Raw genomic sequence first — 20,452 nt, 5'->3', positions numbered from 1 at the left:
ATATATATGTCGGTCCTGAGGAGCTGCGGGCAGGAGTTTTTAGGCAAGGCGCCCGGCCTCGCAGTCGATTTGCTGAATTTTTTGGAATTGATTTGACCTCTCCAATTTTTTTTTTTTTTCTTCCCCCCCCCCCAACCCTAATTCAGATCACTCCACAGATTTTCAACCTGATTCAGGTCTAGGCTCTGGTTGGGCCGTTCCAAAACTCATCTTCTGGTGAAGCCATTTCTTGAGTCAGATGTAAGCTTTGGGCCGTTGTCATGCTGAAAGATTAAGTTCCTCATGTTCAGCTTTCCAGCAGATGCCTGAAGGCTTTGTGCAAATATTCGCTGAGATATGAAACTGTTCATAATTCCCTCTACCTTGACTAGGGCCCCTGTTCCAGCTAAAGAAAAACAGCCCCCAAAGCATGATGCTGCCCACCACCATGCTTCACAGTGGGTATAGTAGTGTTTTTGTGCCAAACATCTTTTGGAATTATGGCCAAAAAGTTAAACTTTGGTTTCATCAAACCATAACATATTTTCCCACATGCTTTTGGGAAACGTCATGTTTTGCAAAATTTAGTTGGGCTTGGATTTTTTTTTCTTAACAGGCTTCCATCTTGCCCCCCTAGCCCAGACAGGAGATTGTCACATGTACCCCACAGCAAGTACTTGACAGATATTCCTGCATCTCATTTAATGTTGCTGTAGGCCTCTTGGCAGCCTCCCTGACCATTTTTCAGTCTTTTTCATCAATTTTGGAGGGACGTCCAGTTCTTGGTAATGTCAGGAAATGTCAAGAAAATGCCAGGAAAGACCTATTAGAACAGCTGAACTTTATTTGGGGTTAGTCATAGGCACTTTAAATGATGGCAGTTGTGTAGACTCCTATTTAATTTGAACGTGCTTAATTCTGAACCCGGCTACATCCCCAGTTATAAGGGGCTTGTGCAACCACATAATTTTTTTTCAACTGAGTTGTACACTTTTTATAGGTCATATTAAGGCCCCATGTACTCGGGGCACTGCTAAACGTACCTTCAGGGGCAGTTGGAAGCTTTTTTGAACTGCCCCTGAACTCTTCCAATATTATCCTATGTGATCATGTACACAGTCTTGTTTATTGCCGTTTTAGGCAGTTGCATTTTAACAGCGTTTCTTCGAAAGCAAAAAAAAAAAGGGTTCACAGACGCTGAAGATTTCCACATTGCAGGTGCTAAACACGGTAACCCGCATTTAGCCACGTTTAGTTTATAGGTGGTTTTTTGTTTTTGCCAATTTAAAGTGTGTTCCCTCCGCCCCCCCCCCCCCCACTGTATGTATTTTTTGAGTTAAAACTCATTTTAACAGATGTTGGTGGTAATGAGTAAATCCACTAGTAAAGCAATAGTTGGGTTAATATAGCATTTTATGGTATTTATTGCACTTGTAAATGTTTTTCTGATCAAGGCCTTTTCTTTGCAGACAAATTTAAAAAATCTAAAGAGTTTGGACCTCTTTAATTGTGAGCTCACCAACCTAGAAGATTACAGAGACAAAATATTTTGCAAACTTCCACAAATCACATACTTAGATGGCTTCGACCAGGAAGACAATGAAGCCCCAGACTCTGAAGAGGAGGAAGATGACGGTATGTTTGACACCCATAGTTTGGAATACCATGCCCAGGCTACACAAGTGTGGCGGGTTTCACACACCGCATAAGGGAAACATAAGTTTGTCCCTGTGCTATAACTGTCAGGCCGGACTGTCTTTTTTGTGAAGGTTCTGCTTTAGTTGCTGCAGGTTGGAGCCAAAGCTAACGTTCAAAGCCTTATGGACTGGTACTTGTATGAGGATCACACATGGGGGGTGGCGTCCTCTAGATATAGGAATGCTAGCTCATATGGCTTGTCCTGCTGGACTGGTATTTGTCTGCAGTGGAATGAATTTTAGAATTTCACATTGTAACAGGTGAATCATTTTTATTTAACCCTAAACATGTTTGTAAATCCTTACTGGGCTTTACTGTGTAGTAATCTTGTAACACGATGCATGGCAGAATATAAACAGTCCTATTTTTTACTGTTGTGTTCTGTAAGTGTGAGATTCTGGATTAGGAATGTATAGAGCTGCACATCTCCTAATCATTAAGTTACACAAGTACATTCTAATGCATCCTGGTAATGTCCCATACATGCACACTGTATGACATAAGTTGGGATGAATCAGGAAATGAGACTTTTCAGCAATGCATTGTTTAGACAGAGTAATTTAATACTTTGTCCTTTTTGTTCTGAAGAGTCTGAAGAAGACGAATATCCTGAAGATGAAGAGGATGAGGCCGGCCCTCCAGGAGAGGATGAGGAGGAAGACGAGGAGGAGGGTGAATCGGACTTGGGGGAGGATGAAGAGGAAGTTGGGCTATCGTATTTATTGAAAGAAGAGATACATGTAAGTTCAGTTGGTCCCATCCATATATACAGCACCCATCCTTGTGCTTTTTATACAGAAGACAGTCTGTGATCTGTTAGAGATTGTGTGTGTGTATGTATATGTATGTATATGTATATATGTATATATATATATATATATATATATATATATATATATATATATATATATATATATATATATATATATATATATATATATATATATATATATATATATATATTCTATTTTCTATTTACATATTACACACGCATGTCTGAGAGAATATATTATCTATCTCATAGGTGGGGGGGGGATGGGGGACCAAGCTATTTGTAGGGTCATACGATTGCACAATAGTTTAAGTAACGCAGTACCGTATTGCAAAAAATTGGTTGGTCGTAGGGGGGTTAAATCTTCCGGCGGTCAAGTGGTTCAAATGCCTTAATGTCTGTAAATAGTTTGGAAAGTCACTGGTTACAATAGGTTTAAACAGTGTCTCATTCTGGGTGTATGTTTCTAAGTTCTGTGCATGATCTGACAGGCTAGCTGTTCTTTTCATACAGCATTTAGACTTGCACTGCTCAGACAAATCGGCCGTGTGTAGTACAGCCTGATTTGGTTGAAATTGCCATACAGCTCTCCACATTCCTTATACGTTGTCTCTGGTCCAGCAGTGTCCCTCTTTCTGGTTGACTGATGCTGAACTTGTGAGCCCAGGGCTTCATGGACCTCACCTCATCACCCAACTGCTCTGTGCTGGAAAGGGCATGCTGTAGAGAGCTGCACCATGTCATTTTGTGACTCCATTGTCTGTTGCATTCCAGATCTGCGTTGGGTGGAAATTTGGGGCTTTTAAATTTGTTTTTCTTTTAGACTACCTGTACAACATCTTGTGAAAAAGATGCATGTGTGTCGTACTATATTGGTGGGTGTAAAATGTTTACTTTGAGTGTACCATCGTCAAACATGTTATACTTGTACTTTTTTTTTTTTATAAACCCAATAAAAAACATTTCTAAAAGTTTAAAATGACAACCCTTTAGTTTTTTGCTCAGTAGTTTGGCCAGGATGTGGGTGAGTGCAGCATGTGATGTTCAATGAATAGCAGAAAGGCTTCTCAAACTCTGCTGGCATTGAGCTGCACACAGTTCAAGGTGGGCAGAGCTTGGGTTGCCTACAGGTACCCGCGTACACCTGTCCCATGACAGACGCGCTGCTTGCAGTGAGACTATCTTTTCTAACAAAACTATTCTGTAAAAGTGGGAAACTTGTAGTTTTGGAGACTCATAAAGCCAGTTCTCTTAAACCATTTTTTTTTTCATTTTCCTTAGGATGAAGAGGATGACGATGATTATGTTGAAGATGGCGGTGAGGGAGAAGAGGAAGAGTATGAAGGTATATGGATATGAAATTAAACCTTTTTGACATTTCCTACTTTAGTGGTAGGAAACGTGCCAGTATTGTGTAGGCTAATCTATTCCGGTAGGGTATGATGTTGAGGGGGGGGCGAGATTTAGCAGCTCAAAACCATAGTCGGTTATACTATAATAGGATGCAGCAATTTATTTATTTTTATATAGCTAGTGTTGCATTAATACAAACATTAACAGTCCAAACCTAGTCACCAAGGAATACAGTTATAATGTAGATTCACTGGATTAAAGCTTTAGGGATCTCGAACTGGTAGAGTAAAATGTGCAGTTTAAAATGCCTGACTTCCTAACTGGAAGGCAAAAGTCCATCTTTTTGGAGCACCATGGAAGGTTTATTACAGCTGAGCTCCAGATAGATTTAAGGCACAAATTAATGCAACTCTGTAATCAACCGCTTTGCACCTGCGCTATAGCCATAAGATGGCTACAGCACGTCTTATACAGCTTACATAGACGTCCTGTGATCGCAGAGCCCTTCAGATTCAGCTGATCACAGATCGGGGTAAAGGGCCAATCACAGCAGCTTTTTACCACGTGATCAGCTGTGTCCAATGACGGCTAATCACGGATGTAAACACACGTGGGTTATTGGCTTTTCATTCCTCGCTGACAGAAGGAGAGAATAGCGATAATGGTTTGCGTTTAAAGGGACACAGTCTGAATCGGGGCCTTCTCATCTGTGCCAACTATCAGTGCAGCCTCATCAACGCAAGTCGATGGAGGAAAAATTACCAGTTTCCAAAATTTTATAACAAACTATGAATCTGAGAGGAAAATCGGGTAGAGTTGGCGCTATACCTTTAAATTTTGCTATATATATCAATTCACAAAACTCTTTGCTCATTAGTGTTAAATTATTACTTATCCGTGCATTTAGCAAAAAAAAATAGTTATAAGCAGTGTGCCCAATAGTGGGGGCCTCGTGCTACTATAATCAAAAGTGCAAAAGTTATTGTATAGTAGGTAAGTGTGTGAAAGTTCGTTAGTGCTACTGAAACTTAAATCAACGATTATGCCCAGTGATGCCATCAGAAACCACAGAATTTTTTGTTAATTGGCAAGTTTAAAGTCCAAAAAACTAAAATTAAAATGGAATTCAAATCCTCCAGTCCTTTTTATCCTATGAACATAGTGCTGGCAAGTCCTTTATAGTATGTTAAGCAGTTCACAGCCAGTATTTCATTTCCAAATGGTGACTTGTGCAAGTATCCAAAGAAAATCCCCGGTGTGCTTTGAAAATAAATTATATTGCGCTCACCAGATCCTTGCCCCTACTGGGGGAAAAACCGCCTTCAGTGTTTAGCCCCTGTGTCGCTCTCTGGCATCTCCCTGGGAATCTGGTTATTCATCCACGGGTCAGCGTCACATCAGCAAAGCAAAGTTTTCAGAACGCAACACACTTGAACGCATATAGTTAAAAAATTTCTGGTCGGAGTTTAGCTTCAAGGTAAAACTTTACAGCAGGTGCTGAAAATGCACCAAAAATTCCCTGCCAAGAGACGAGACAGATTTCCTCACTTTGTGTAAATCATATACATGTGATTTGACCGTCTTGTGAAATGTATTTCTTATACTTGTGGTTTCTTCCCCAGAAGAGGAAGCCGTAGAACGCGGTGAGAAGAGAAAGCGGGAAGCGGAAGATGAAGGCGATGAAGACGAAGATTGAAGCGCCATATGTGGAACGCTAGGACCAGTCTTTCTGAGCCCCTGGGGTTGATAGAGCGATAATGCAGATGTGTATGTCTGTACCTGTAAAATAGATGTCCCTACAGAATTTAACATGTAACTTTTTATAGGAAAAAAAGGTGTGGTTTTACAATTTTTGTGCCCTTTTTATCATTCCAGTCAAGACAATTGAGATCCTTTTTATTAGTTATCGTCCATAGAATAAATATCCTTCTGAATTTCCTTTTTTTGCCTTTCCAGTCCCAGAGGTGTAGCAGACTCCTTGGGGAATGAAGAGGTTAATCAGTATGACTATTAAACACAAATCGTGGATTTTTAAAAGACAAACATGGCTCCCTGTGCAAAGTTTGTTCTTTAATACAAGGTAGAGAAAACGAAGGCATTAGCAAGCTTGTACCATCAATCGCTTTGTGATTTAAATTTAAACTGGTCAAATGCTACAACAAAGTTAATATACTGGATTAGGGTAATGGATTGCACGTCCTGTTTATCTCTAAGACCCTTTTCACGCTGAGGCAGTTTTCAGGCGTTTTAGCGCTAGAAATAGTGACTGAAAACTGCCTGCCAATCATTGCAATGGGTGCTCTCACACTAGGGGGTGCTGCGCTTGCAGGATGTTAGAAAAAGTCCTGCAAGCAGCATCTTTGGAGCAGTTTGGGAGCGCTGTATACATTGCTTCCAATACTCCTTTGCCCATTGCAATGAAAGGGCAGCTCTTCTGAAGCACCGCAACATGGGAGTTTTTAACCCCTCCTTTGGGGTTAAAAGCACACCGCTGCAACAGCGGTAAAGCGCTGCTGAAACGAGCTGCGCTTTACCGCTAACGCACAGGCCGCCCCAGCGTGAAAGGGGTCTTGCACAGATGGATTTTGTAAAGCTGGCACTCGTGGTCTGTGATGCTTGGACTGTGCTATGATTTTATGACTACGTCTGAGCCCCTTCCAAAGGGTGGTGTACGAAGGGCGATTACCGATGCATTTCACTTTTCTGTGATCAGTGATGGGTAATTCCTGGCTGTAAGTAATGGCACTTGTAAGTTGATAATGCTTATGTATGTTGCAGTAGGCCCTTCCCAGCAGCTGCGCAACAGGTGTGTGTGTGTGTGTGTTCCTCAATAGCTCAAGCTTCTACAGGGTTTTCCTTAACGTTATTCAGTCGTGTGCCGCCATGCTATCTCTTTGCTGTATAAGATTGCCACCTGTATTTATGTACCCCAATGCAGTGTGGGGTCTTCAAATATTTACACCATATACTGGAGTTTCAGGAATGCTCTGAATCGAAAAACCGGTTTAGACAATCTCTGCAATATTTTTGCGTGTTGACACTAGCCATAGCCATAAATATATGGGATTGATCATTCTTGTCCAAGTCTTTTTGTATTCTTAAAGCGGAACTTCACCTAAAAGTTCCGCTTTTAAGGCCTCTTCCCTCCCATCAGTCCCTGGCACCCCCCTTGAAGCACAACCTTGGATCCTGGGACAAGGAAGTGTCTGTTATAAATCGACAGCTACAGTTTTTGTAGTTGGCTCGACTGGAGCTCCTCTTTAAGTCCTTCCTCCTGCATCAGAGTAGTGTGTACATCAAGATGGTACAAAGCCACTTGCCTAAAGCCTTGTGAAAGGCACAAACCCCTTTTTGCTGCAAAAGCTTTTTTTTTTTATTTTTTTTTTTTTTTTTTTTTTATTGCACACACGTAAAAAAACTATTTGGGTTTGAAGTTTAAAACCCCAAACATATATACAGCCATACCCCACTTTTAAGTACACAATGGGGTTTATTTACGAAAGCTGGAAAGTGCAAAATCAGGATCACTTCTGCATAGAAACCAATGAGCTTCTAACCCCAGCTTATTCAATTAAGCTTTGGTAATAAAAAACCTGGCAGCTCATTGGTTTCTATGCAGAAGTGAGCCTGATTTTGCACTTTCCAGCTTTAGTAAATAATCCCCATTGTGTACTTAATAGTGGGGTATGGCTGTGTATATTTTCTGAAGCAGATAATAAACTGGTCGTTCCAAATGTGTTGCATGAGATTTATATTTTGTGTATAAAACACAAAATTTTCTGTTAAATTTACACCAATTGTGTTTTGTTTTTGTTTTGTTTTCCTTATCGATCGGTCATCTGTCGAATTGATTTCAGCTGAAAGACAGCTGACTTGTTAGATTTACTCGCTCCTGGCTGCTGTAGAATCCAGGACAGTCAATGTTTTGCAGCAAATGGGTTACAGAAGCCCCCTTAGCACAAGTATGCAGATGTGTCACGTGGATCTTAATGTTAAAGTGCTGGCTGAAAGTTTAAAGGACTTTTTCACCTTTTAGGAAAATATAATAAATGCACCTCCCAATATTGCTTTGAATCCCTCCTGAGGCACTATTGTGTTCTGCCCTTGGATCGTTTCTCGGCCAGCAGAGCGCAATGATCATTGCTGACGGCTGTAGCCACTGACGGTAATCGAAATGCAAAAAAATAAATCCGACGGGCTGTTTGTACTGAAGTTGATTGTACTGGTCCAATCGGCCTGCCCATACATGGATTGATTCTCGGCCAGTCCCTGTTCAAGCGGCTGAGATCTGATCCTTCTATGGCTGGCTTTAGGAAGGATGAGTCCGAGACAGAGGCGGTCTGACAACTCATAGGGCCCCCGGGCAATAGAAGATTATGGGGGCCACACAGTAGACACACAGTATACGCAGACATGTTTCTATTGGCCGAGAAGGTACTAAAGAGGTGGGGCAGCTAAAATCTCAGGATTTTTAAACCAAAAGGATGTCGGTAATGCTGGCCATACATTATACAATTTTTTCTTCTATATATTTCCTTTAGATTTACCAAAACCATATAATATGAGGTCAAATCTAAACACTTTCAATTTGTGTGCAATCAGACAGGCCCTTGTGCTACAGTTAAAGGTAAATCTAAAGGAAATTGAATAGGAAAATTGTATGGTGTATGGCCAGCTTTAGGGAAATTTTCAGAGACAGATGTAAAAAAATTGACTTTTACATACTGTCCCTGGTTTTACTGAGGCTGGCAACCCTGATGGGGGGGCCCCCTAGTGGCATGGGGCCCTCAGGCAGTGCCTGAGTGACCCAATGGTCAGTCCGCCCCTGGTCCGAGACTGACCCCTGTGCATGGTAACATTGATGCATATTCGCTTCGTAGTTGGCTGTACAATGGCTAATGATTGCATTGTAGAGATGAGAACATTAATTTGCAGTTTGCTACATACTTTCCAGGGAAAGCACAATTCAAACATTAGTGATTTGCTCCGTTTGTGCGGGAAAATGGAAATTTTGTGCCAACCAACAGGTCTGTTTTCTTATCTCAAGGCTTAGCTTGCAAGCTGTAGACTAAGGTATGATTTTAGCTTTTTGTTTGCAAAGTATTGATCATTGTTTCGTCTAAATTATCCCTGGATGATACTTGTATAATAATATATACATAATAATCAGCTGGCGACCTGCCTCGGCTTATGGTGTAAACCCCCCCCCCCCCCCCCCATTCCTTCAATATAAATAATTTGAGTCTTGAATCCCTATCGTGTTGTATACCATTGCTATACTACAAAATGACCACTGGGTGGCAGAGCTAGACTTGGCACAGTCATTGCTTGTCTGTGTTTGTGAAGATCACAGTAATGCAGTCCTTCTGTTCAATCATGAAACATCAGATTACCCCATCTGTATTCGTGTTTTTTTTCATTTTTTTTTTTTGTTTTGTGTTTTTGGGTGGGGTTTTGTACTAAAGGCCAGGGCAAACTTGTCTACTGGTGTTGGCACACAGATGCATGGCTGCCGTATGCTTATTTAAATCCAACTTAGGGCCTGATGTGAGATCTATATATACATATATAAATATATACATATACCAAAAAAATCTATAACTTATGTTGTAACATGTAAGCCATTTTAATGCATCTTGGAAGGAAAAATGTTTCAGACTCATTATGCCGGCCTTCAGATTCAATGTTTAATTTTTCTTTTTTTTTCGTTTTGGAAATCTATAAGGGTGGGGTTTTTATATTTGCAGAGGGGGATTTGTCCTATTTGAGATACTCTTTTATGGCAGTATGTATATAGTGTGATCAGTTACTTTTGAATTCTTTTAAATGTGCAACTTTTTTGTTTTTGAAATAAAGCCATAACAGTGTTACCTGGTCCCAGCTGTAGTTATTTGTCATACTTTTTTATGGTTTGTAGTCTAATGCTGCAAATGTCGCATATGCATTGCAAGCTCCAATCCAGGCTGAGATAGAAAGACGGTGCAGTTTAGAGGTCGACCGATATGGGTTTTTCTCTGGCCGATGCCGATGCCGATATTTAGAAATCATGGAGGCCGATAGCCGATATATGATGCCGATTTTTTTGGGCCGATATGTTAGGCCGATTTTATTTTATTTATTTATTTTTAATCCCCCTTGATCTAACACACCTTTTCCACTGGGGCGTTTTTTAAGGCGCTTTTGGGCTAAAAATAGCGCCTGTAAAGTGCCTGCAAAATGGCTCCCCTGCAGTCTGCGTGAAAGATAAAGTGCTTTCACACTGAGGCGATGCGCTGGCAGGATCTTAAAAAAAAAAGTCCTGCAAGCAGCACGTTTGGAGTGGTGTATACCGCTCCTCCACCACTCCTGCCCATTGATATGAATGGGCACCACTGCCGAAGCGCATGCAATGCGATTTGGCAGCGGTGCTTCATGGGCGCATTTAACCTCTTCCTTGGCCGCTAGCTGGGTTATATGTGCCCCACTAGCAGCCAAATAGCACCGCTAAAATGATGGTAAAGAGCCGCTAAAACTTGCGTTTTACCATCGTCTGCCCACTCCAGTGTGAAAGCAGTCTTCATAAGTGATACAGAAAATTTCTTACACTTAAAGCGGAGGTCCAACCTAAAATGGACCTTCCGCTCATCGGAACCCTCCCCCCCTCCGGCGCCACAATTGGCACCTTTCAGGGGGGAGGGGGGTGCAGTTACCTGGATAATCCAGGTAACTGCACCCACTTCCGGGCTAGCTCTCTGCGGAAAGGGGCGTACATTACGCCCCTTTCCGCAAGTGCCCGCCCCCTTCCGCAAGTGCCCCGCTGCCTGCTGGGAAACACACAGGTCCCAGAGGCAGCGGGGACCGTCCTCATTGCGCAGTGCGGCTCACGCATGCGCAGTAGGGAACCGGGAAATGAAGCCGAAAGGCTCCATTTCCTGATTCCCATACCCAAGATGGCGGCGGCGGCAGCACTCGAGTGTCGATCTAGAGATCGGCTTCGGGTGCCGACATCGTGGGCGCGCTGGACAGGTAAGTGTCATTATTTTAAAAGTCAGCAGCTGCAGTATTTGTAGCTGCTGGCTTTAAAAAAAAAAAAAAAAAAAAAAAAAAAAAACCCGGCGGACTCCCGCTTTAAACATTTATTAAACAAAACAAACCTCCAATCAGTTTACTTGTATGTATGATCTAGATTAAAAAAAAACAAAAAACCTATATATTAAATAAAAACAGGTAGTCAAAACTTTTGGACAAAAAAAAAAAAAAAAAAAATGGGCTAACTTTACTGTTTTTATTTTGTTTTTTAAATGGTGTATTTTTTTCCCAAAAAAATGCATTTGAAAGACCTCTGTGCAAATGCCGTGTGACATAAAATATTGCAACAACCGCTATTTTATTCCCTAGGATCTCTGCTAAAAAAATATATATATTTTTTGGGGGGTCTAAGTGATTTTCTGGCAGAAAATACAGGATTTTTACTTGTAAGCAACAAGTGTCAGAAAAGATTTAGTCTTTAAATGGTTAAACTGAGAACTTCTACACAGAGATGACTTCATTCATTCAGAAGTGTAAACATTGTATCATTTAGTTCTTTTCTTGGCAGTCTGCCCAGAGAGGAGGAAAGTGTTGCTATGACGACTCAGACAACTCACACTGACTTCTTACAGAACTCATTTCAAAGTCCCGCTGTAGAATCGGCTTTTTATTAACATAATCGGCCGATGCCGATTATTTAAAAAACGGCAAATATCGGCCGGCCGATATATCGGTCGACCTCTAGTGCAGTTATCTGTTACAGAATTGTTAGATTAACTCCTTTTTGTTCAGATTCAGAAAAGACCTTCTCCTGGGTGATCTATGTACAGTGGAACCTTGGATTACGAGAGTAATCTATTCCAGGAGAATGCTTGTAATCCAAAGCACTCATATCAAAACGAGCTTCCCCATAGAAGTCAATGGAAACAAAGATTCATTATGCTTTGACTTCTATTGCATGCAATACTGCATGTGGCCAGAGGTGGGGAGGGGGTGCCGGAGAGCCTCAAATACTCGGACAGGCTTGAACTGAGTATTTCCAAACGGCTCTGAACCGTTCCGAGTGTCACCGGCGCCCCCCTCCCCCACCACCTCTGGCCAAATGCAGTACTGCACACCCAATTAGCTTGAATTTTGCATGTTTTGCAAGACAACACTTGCAAACTGAGTCAGAATTTAAAAGAAAATTGCTAGTCTTTCAAAACTCTCGTTAACCAAAGTTCCACTGTACATTGCAAGGATTTTCCAATTATAAGGGGGGGGCACGGCACGCTAATGGTGAACTATAAATTCTACAAATATACAAAACTTTAACTTCAGCGCCAGAGGATTATTGGTCAATGCGTAATCCACTTACAGAACGGCGATATGCCTTGTTTACATGTGTACTGAACGATTGACAGGTTCCGACACCGAGTCTGCGGTACCGCCGCTGGACTGCACCCTACCCAGAAGAGCCGGATCACGCACACGGGTGCCACCCTGTAGCAGTAAAACTGCTATGGGGTAGACCTCTTCAAACTTTGTTGCAGATTGCTAACTTTTTTTGTTCTGAAGAACAGCTCTGTGTCCATGTGCAGAATTGGTCTGTATTAGGGTTGTCCCGATATCGAGCATTTGCTCAAGTAGTTGTACTCGCACAAATGCTCCCAATGCTAGATCAATACCTGAGAGATTAGGTGACCCCGGCGCAAGCGGAAGTCAGCGGGCTTAATGGAAGTGACGCTCTGTCGACGTCAGCGGTTGGATATCCTGATGTCCATCTTGGTGCAACCTGCACTCGGCCGCAGTAGGCCAGCAGTGGCCATCTTGTTACACCCAGCCCATATAGATCAGCTTGGTGTAACAAGATGGCCACTGCTGCTTTTATACAGCCGAGTGCAAGGAGTTCCCAAGATGGGTGTTGCAGGCAACCTTTCCTCGTGGCATTTTAGTGCCTGCCTGCCTATCGGTACCCATAAATGCCACCTGCCATAATCCTATGTGGCTCTATCAGTGCTGCATATTGGTGCCACTTAATCTGTATTGTGCCTTAAATGGTCAGATGACCTAAAAAAAAATTATCGGTACTTTAAGACGGCGTATAAAGTGGTATCAGAACAACCCTAGTCTGTATGGAAGTGTTTTTAGAATTATGAACCAACTGCTGCAATGGCAGGGCTCTGAGGAAAATGACAAGGGCTGTATCCCCCACCCCCTTTTTTTTTTTTCCCCCCCCCCCCCTCTGACTACACCCTGTTCCAAATTATTATGCCAATGATATTTTTCTTATTTGCCTTAAAAATAATTGATGTAAGCAGTCAGAATTATTCTCGCGTTATCTATTTAAGAGTACAATTCAAACTTTACTGCACAAACCTAATCAGTTTTTTTTTATGAAATACAATGCACTGTTCCAAATTATTGTGCACAGTAAGTTTCAAAACACTTCATGGGTTGTAAAGAACTGAAATTGTCATTTGTTTGCAGCATATTTACTGAAATCAAAAGCCATTTCAATCAAACTTTGAACAACATTTTTAACCACTTACCAACCGGCTCGTGTACATATACCTCGGCAGTTTGAAGATGGATGTCTCGGTAACAGCAGCAGCTGCTGTCACAACCCAGGTATCCCTCTTTAGAGCTGGCAGTTCTGTGTACGATAATGGTATCTGCGGCAGATTTGCCATGAGCTCACCGTTGTTGGCTGTGGGAGAGGTGCCTCCCACATTCTCCTGCTGCTTACCAGTGCTGTCGGTAGCAGCGGAGGCGATCTGGACCTTTCTATGTCTGTGCATGGAGAATGAGGTAGGGGAAGATGGCCCCCACCCGTCTCCATTGCATAGGAGGGCGGAAGCGACATCTATAGTCACTTCCGCCCATACTAAAAGGCACGTTTTTTTGTTCTAATTTTTTTTTTTTTGTTTTGTTTTGTTTTGCATTTTGGTCCAAATATGAGATCTGAGGACTTTTTGACCCCAGATTCTCATTTAAGAGGACCTGTCGTGCTTTTTTTTTTTTTTTTTAAATCCCCCCCCCCTGTAATAGGAATAAATAAATAACATTCCTTGTAATAGGAATAAAAGTGACCCAATTGTATTTTTATTTTTTTTAAAAAAGCTGAAAAAATAAAATTGAGTAAAATGAGGAAAACACTTTTTTTTAACACACCCCGTCCTGACTAGCTCGTGCGCAGAAGCGAACACATACGAAAACAGTGGTCAAACCTAGTCATTAAGTGGTTAAACAGGTCGCGTTACATTTTAACATAGGACCCCTTATTTGATAGCAGCTTCACAAGTCTTGCATCCATTGAATTTGTGAGTTTTTGGACAGTTTCTGCTTAAATTTGTTTGCAAAATGTCAGAATAGCCTCCCAGAGCTGCTGTTTGGATGTAAACTGCCTCCCACTCTTATAGATCTTGTGCTTGAGGATGCTCCGAAGGTTCTCAATAGGATTGAGGTCAGGGGAGGATGGAGGCCACACCATGACTTGCTCTCCTTTTTATCCCCATAGCAGCCATTGATGCAGAGGTATTCTTTGCAGCATGAGATGGTGCATTGTCAATCATCAATATGATTTTATTACGGAAAGCATAGTTCTCTGTACCAGGGAAGGAAGCGGTCAGTCAGGAACTCCACATACTTTAGAGGTCATCTTTACACCTTCTGGGACCCTAAAGGGGCCAACCAGCTCTCTTCCCATGATTGCGGCCCATAACATAACTCCCCCACAGCTTTGCTGACGTTGCAGCCTTGTTGGAACAGGGTGGCCGTCTACCACCCATCCATCTGGACCATCCAGGGTTGCACGGCACTAGTCAGTGAACCGGACTAATTCAAAATTTGGTCTTCATGTATTTTTCTTCTGCCTGTGAGCATTGGTTAGTGGTGGCCGAATGGAAGGTTTATTTACAGTTGCAAGACTCTGGAGGGCTCTACACCTTGATGTCCGGGGGACTCCAGGGGCACCAGCAGCTTCAAATATCTGTTTGCTGCTATGTAATGGTGTTTTAGCAGCCGCTCTCTTGATCTGATGCATGGATCTGGCAGAAATCTTCCTTGATGCGCCTTTATCTGCACGAAACCCGTCTGTGCTCTGAATCGGCCACAAATCTCTTAATAGTGCGATGCTTATGTTTTTGTGAAAAGTCTAATGTTTTCATACCTCGTCCAAGGCAGTGAACCATTTCACTCTTTTCGGCGGCAGAGAGATCCTTTTTCTTCCCCCCATATTGCTTGAAAATGGTGCTCAGCTTAATGTTGTGGCACACCCTCCTTTAGGCCGGGTTCACACTATACTACACGACAGTAGTACGACTTTCATCCTACTTTGCTCTGCAACATCAGTCCTACATTGGTGGGTCCTACATCCATCCGACTTTCATGACTTTTCAGATACGACTTATTTTTTGACCAATCAAAACTAACACACAATGGAAGGGGCTACAGCAGGGGGCAGGAAATAACACAATGTCAGATGCCAAAGTCGGATGGTTAGGACAAGGATCCGTCTTTCATCCTACTTCAATGATAGTCAATGGGCTGAAGTAGGATTAAAGTCGGACCAAAGTAGTGCAGGGAGCATTTTAAAAGGCGGACCAGTTAAGACGGCTCCCATAGGGGAACATTGATTTTCACACGTCCTGCGACATGAGCTCCCAATGTCTGAGCGTTTATCGTACCAGTGTGAACCCGGCCTTAGTCGTTTTTCCTTTTAATTGGGCTCACCTGGCAATCTAATTATCACAGGTGTCCGAGATTGTTTTCAGTGGTCAAAAGAGCCCCGAGGCCGGGTTCACATTGCTGATCGCTGTGGGGATACCAGCAGTCGCCTCACGGGGAGATGCAAATGTAAACAAGCTGTTCTGTCTAGTGACAGTGTCACTGATCTCTGTTCCCTGTGATCGAAGCAGAGATCATTGACGTGTCACACACAGCCACGCCCCCCACAGTTAGAAACACACCCCTAGGACACACTTGGCCCCTAAACTGCCACCTAGTGGTTAACCCCTTCACTGCCAGTGTCATTTACACAGGAATCGGTGCATTTGTATAGCACTGATTGCTGTATAAATGACAATGGTCCCAAAAATGTCCGATGTGTCCGCCATAATGTCGCCGTCACAATAAATATTGCTGATCGCCGCCAATAAAAAAAAAAAAAAATTATAAATAAAAATGCCATAAAACTATCCCCTATTTTGTAAACGCTATAACTTTTGTGCAAACCAATCACTTTTTTTTTGTTTTGTTTTTTTACCAAAAATATGTAGAAGAATACGTATCGGCACTAAACTGAGGAAAAAAAAAATATTTTTTAAAAATATTTTTTGGGGGGATATTTATTATAGCAAAATGTAAAAAATAATGCGTTTTTATTTTTCAAAATTGTTGCTCATTTTTTTGTTTATAGCGCAAAAAAATAAAAACTGCAGTGGTGATCAAATACCACCAAAAGAAAGGTCTATATGTGGAAAAAAAAAAAAAAGGGGACATCAATATTGTTTGAGTGTCAGTTAAAGCGACGCAGTGCCGAATCGCAAAGAGGGCTCTGGTCAGGAAGGGGGTAAAATCTTCCCGGGGCTGAAGAACTGAACTGAAACTGAAAAACAAAATATTTAATCTTTGTGACACTGAAATAGAATTTGCATAATAATTTGCAACAGGCTCTATGTCACCAAAAATTATATTTTTGCTGCAGGGGATGCCAAAAATTCTGACTTGCGTCTTAGGGCAGACTTCTGGGAAAAACCAGCCAAGCAGGAAATGACCTCTTCAGAAGGATGTACAGAATGCCCCCAGGTTGCCATTTTTCATTGTACATAAAAATACCGTGTTGCAGATTTTAAAGGTCATTTTTAATAACTTTCAATTACAAGCTGACTTGAGTCATGATTGTATAAAAAAATTATATAATTTTTTTTCATGCATAGCTATTTTAATTTTTCTGGTCCCACTAAAGACCAAAACGTGCGAAAATGTATTTTTAACCACTTAAGGACCGCCTCACACCGATGTACGTCGGCAGAATGGCACAGCTGGGCACAAGCACGTACCTGTACGTTGCTTTTTAAGTGCCCAGCCGTGTGTGGTCGGGAGCGCGCGCCGCTGGCGGCACGCTCCTGAGCTCCGTGGCTGCGGGACCAGCGGACCCGATCGACGCTGGTGTCCCGCGATTGGGTCACAGAGCTGAAGAACGAGGAGAGGTCTGTGTAAACAAACCTCTCCCCGTGCTTCCTACTGTAGCTGTCGCCGATCGTCTCTTCCCTTTTATAGGGAAAGACGATCAGTGATGTCACATGCCAGGCAACGCCCCCTACAATAAAAAAACATAACGCCATACGTAACACTGACACTGCCCCCTAGTGGTTAACTCCTTCACTGCCAGTGTCATTTACACAGGAATCAGCGCATTTAAATTCGCACTGATTGCTGTATAAATTACAATGGTCCCAAAAATGTGTCAAAAATGTCCGATGTGTCCGCCATAATGTCGCAGTCACAATACAAATCGCTGATCGACGCCATTAATAGTAAAAAAAAAAAATATTAATAAAAATGCTATAAAACTAGCCCCTATTTTGTAAACGCTATAACTTTTGCACAAACCAATAATCGCGATTTTTTTTATTTTTTTTACCAAAAATATGTAGAAGAATACGTATCGGCCTAAACTGAGGAAAAAAAAAAATTTATATATATTTTTTGGGGATATTTATTATAGCAAAAAGTAAAAAATATTGCTTTTTTTTTCAAAATTGTCGCTCTATTTTTGTTTATAGCGCAAAAAATAAAAACCGCAGGGGTGATCAAATACCACCAAAAGAAATCTCTATTTGTGGGGAAAAAAAACAGACGCCAGCACCGGCGTTCCCTGGATACAGTCCAAAGACGGCCCCAAACAAACACCCAGAAGTACAAGGTGATATAATGACACAAATTCATAGCAGAACAAAGCCAATGTGTCTCGGGGGGCCAAACACGCTCCTCCATCATGGCTTAAAGCTGATCTCCATGTTTCCTGTCACTTTAAATAGTTTGGTCCAATTTCCTTCTGTATGTTGCTTCTGCTGGGTTCCCGCTGTGAGAGAGACTTCCCGTCTCCCACTCAAAACAAAATAGTCGGTCTAAGCGGCGCTCAGCCATTTTCTAGGAAGCTTTGCGTTCTATGAATACAATGCGGGTCGGTGATCTTGGCATAAAGTAAATCTGTTTAGGACCGATTGATTAATGCTCTCACGCGATTCTATAACCCTAAGGGCTTGTCCTGCTGCTCGGCAGCCTTTGCTGCTCCACTGAAAAGCAATCTGTTCTGGATTGCAATTCATTGGGCCTTTGGCCTCACTGGCAGTGAGGAGGCGATTGGATCATCTTCTCACCACCTCTTTTATGTATCCTAGGTATTGCATGCGCTTGTGGTGCAAGCAATGGGTTGCCCCCCCCCTACACCTAAATGGTTCACATTTGGCAGCCGTACTGCTCACCAAATGTAGTATGCGGTTAAAGTATTCCGAGCATCAAAGCTGTGGTGTGTGTACAGTCCTAAAGTGGCTACATAACCTTTTAGGTGAGCAATAGAACTGAACTGTGGCTCAACTGTATGCTTTTGCACCCTCCTGAACAAGCCCTAAGACTCGCCACACACATTACAATCTGGTAATACACACTTAGTACAATCATCTTTACATTTACCAAATCTATGTAATATGAAGACCCACCTAATCTATCCAATCAGGGAGGCCCATGCATGGCATCCAGGGGGTCTTTAAACTTTTTAATAGAACTAAATCGGGGAGAGCCCTTCCCCGCCTCACATCCAGGACTATCTGACGGAGTCTTCCTTACACATACACACATCCAGGAGGGTAACCATCAGAGTGTCTGTCCCCTCCCTCTACATTCAGGAGTACCTCTCAGAGGTCCCCATTTACATGCAGGCGTGCCCATCAGAGCCCCCCCCCCCCCCCTTACATCCCCAGGAGTACTCATCAGCGTCCGACCCTTGCCGCCCCTCTTACATCCAGGATTGCACATCAGAGCCCCCCCCCCCCCCCCCTTTACATCCAGGAGTACTCATCAGTGTCCGACCCTTACATCCATGATTGCACATCAGAGCCTCCCCTCCCCCCCCCCTTACATCCAGGATTGCACATCAGAGCCCCCCCCCCCCCTTACATCTTCAGGAGTGCTCATCAGTGTCCGACCCTTGCAGGCCCCTTACATCCAGGAGTGCACATCAGAGCCCCCCTTACATCCAGGATTGCATATCAGAGCCCCCCTTACATCCAGGATTGCACATCAGACCCCCCCCCCCCCTCCTACATCCAGGAGTGCACATCAGAGCCCCCGTTACATCCAGGATTGCACATCAGAGCCCCCGTTACATCCAGGAATGCACATCAGAGTTGTTCTCACACACACACCATGGAGTGCCTATCAGAGCCCCCCCCCCCCCCACATCCAGGGTTGCACATCAGAGCCCCCCCCCCCCACATCCAGGAATACACATCAGGCCCCCCCCCCACATCCAGGAATGCACATCAGAGTTGTCCTCTCACACACACCATGGAGTTTCCATCAGAGCCCCCCCCCCCCCCACATCCAAGATTGCACACCAGAGCCCTCCCCCGTAAATCCAGAAGTGCACATCAGAGCCCCCCGTATATCCAGGAGTGCGCATCAGAGCCCCCGTTACATCCAGGATTGCACATCAGAGCCCCCGTTACATCCAGGATTGCACATCAGAGCCCCCGTTACATCCAGGATTGCACATCAGAGCCCCCGTTACATCCAGGAGTGCACATCAGAGCCCCCCACATCCAGGAATGCACATCAGAGTTGTCCTCTCACACACACCATGGAGTGCCTATCAGAGCCCCCCCCCCCCTACATCCAGGAGTGCACATCAGAGCCCCCCACATCCAGGAATGCACATCAGAGCCCCCCACATCCAGGAATGCACATCAGAGTTGTCCTCTCACACACACCATGGAGTGCCCATCAGGGCCCCCCCCCCCCACATCCAGGAATACACATCAGCCCCCCCCCACATCCAGGAATGCACATCAGAGTTGTCCTCTCACACACACCATGGAGTTTCCATCAGAGCCCCCCCCCACATCCAAGATTGCACATCAGAGCCCTCCCCCGTAAATCCAGGAGTGCACATCAGAGCCCCCGTTACATCCAGGATTGCACATCAGAGCCCCCGTTACATCCAGGATTGCACATTAGAGCCCCCGTTACATCCAGGATTGCACATTAGAGCCCCCGTTACATCCAGGATTGCACATTAGAGCCCCCGTTACATCCAGGATTGCACATTAGAGCCCCCTTACATCCAGGATTGCACATCAGAGCCCCCGTTACATCCAGGATTGCACATCAGAGCCCCCGTTACATCCAGGAGTGCACATCAGAGCCCCCGTTACATCCAGGATTGCACATCAGAGCCCCCGTTGCATCCAGGATTGCACATTAGAGCCCCCGTTACATCCAGGATTGCACATCAGAGCCCCCGTTACATCCAGGAGTGCACATCAGAGCCCCCGTTACATCCAGGATTGCACATCAGAGCCCCCGTTACATCCAGGATTGCACATTAGAGCCCCCGTTACATCCAGGATTGCACATCAGAGCCCCCGTTACATCCAGGAT

General features: G+C 43.5%; 1 protein-coding gene across 1 annotated transcript in view; it reads left to right on the top strand.

Moving 5' to 3' along the window:
- The window catches only part of ANP32E (acidic nuclear phosphoprotein 32 family member E), a 32,799-nt gene extending 23,127 nt beyond the window's left edge, over nt 1–9,672 (top strand). The window contains exons 4-7 of the mRNA XM_077464266.1: nt 1,449–1,614; nt 2,266–2,417; nt 3,731–3,794; nt 5,425–9,672. Of these exons, the coding sequence (XP_077320392.1) occupies nt 1,449–1,614; nt 2,266–2,417; nt 3,731–3,794; nt 5,425–5,498 (456 nt within the window). The 3' untranslated portion in view covers nt 5,499–9,672. The remainder of the gene's footprint in view (nt 1–1,448; nt 1,615–2,265; nt 2,418–3,730; nt 3,795–5,424) is intronic.
- Nucleotides 9,673–20,452: the final 10,780 nt, after the last annotated feature.

This window comes from Lithobates pipiens, unplaced genomic scaffold (assembly GCF_037356315.1).
Source record: "Lithobates pipiens isolate NorthernLeopardFrog02 unplaced genomic scaffold, aLitPip1_a1.2 Scaffold_30, whole genome shotgun sequence".
Lineage (NCBI taxonomy): Eukaryota > Metazoa > Chordata > Amphibia > Anura > Ranidae > Lithobates > Lithobates pipiens.
This window is presented reverse-complemented; position numbering and strand designations above follow the sequence as displayed.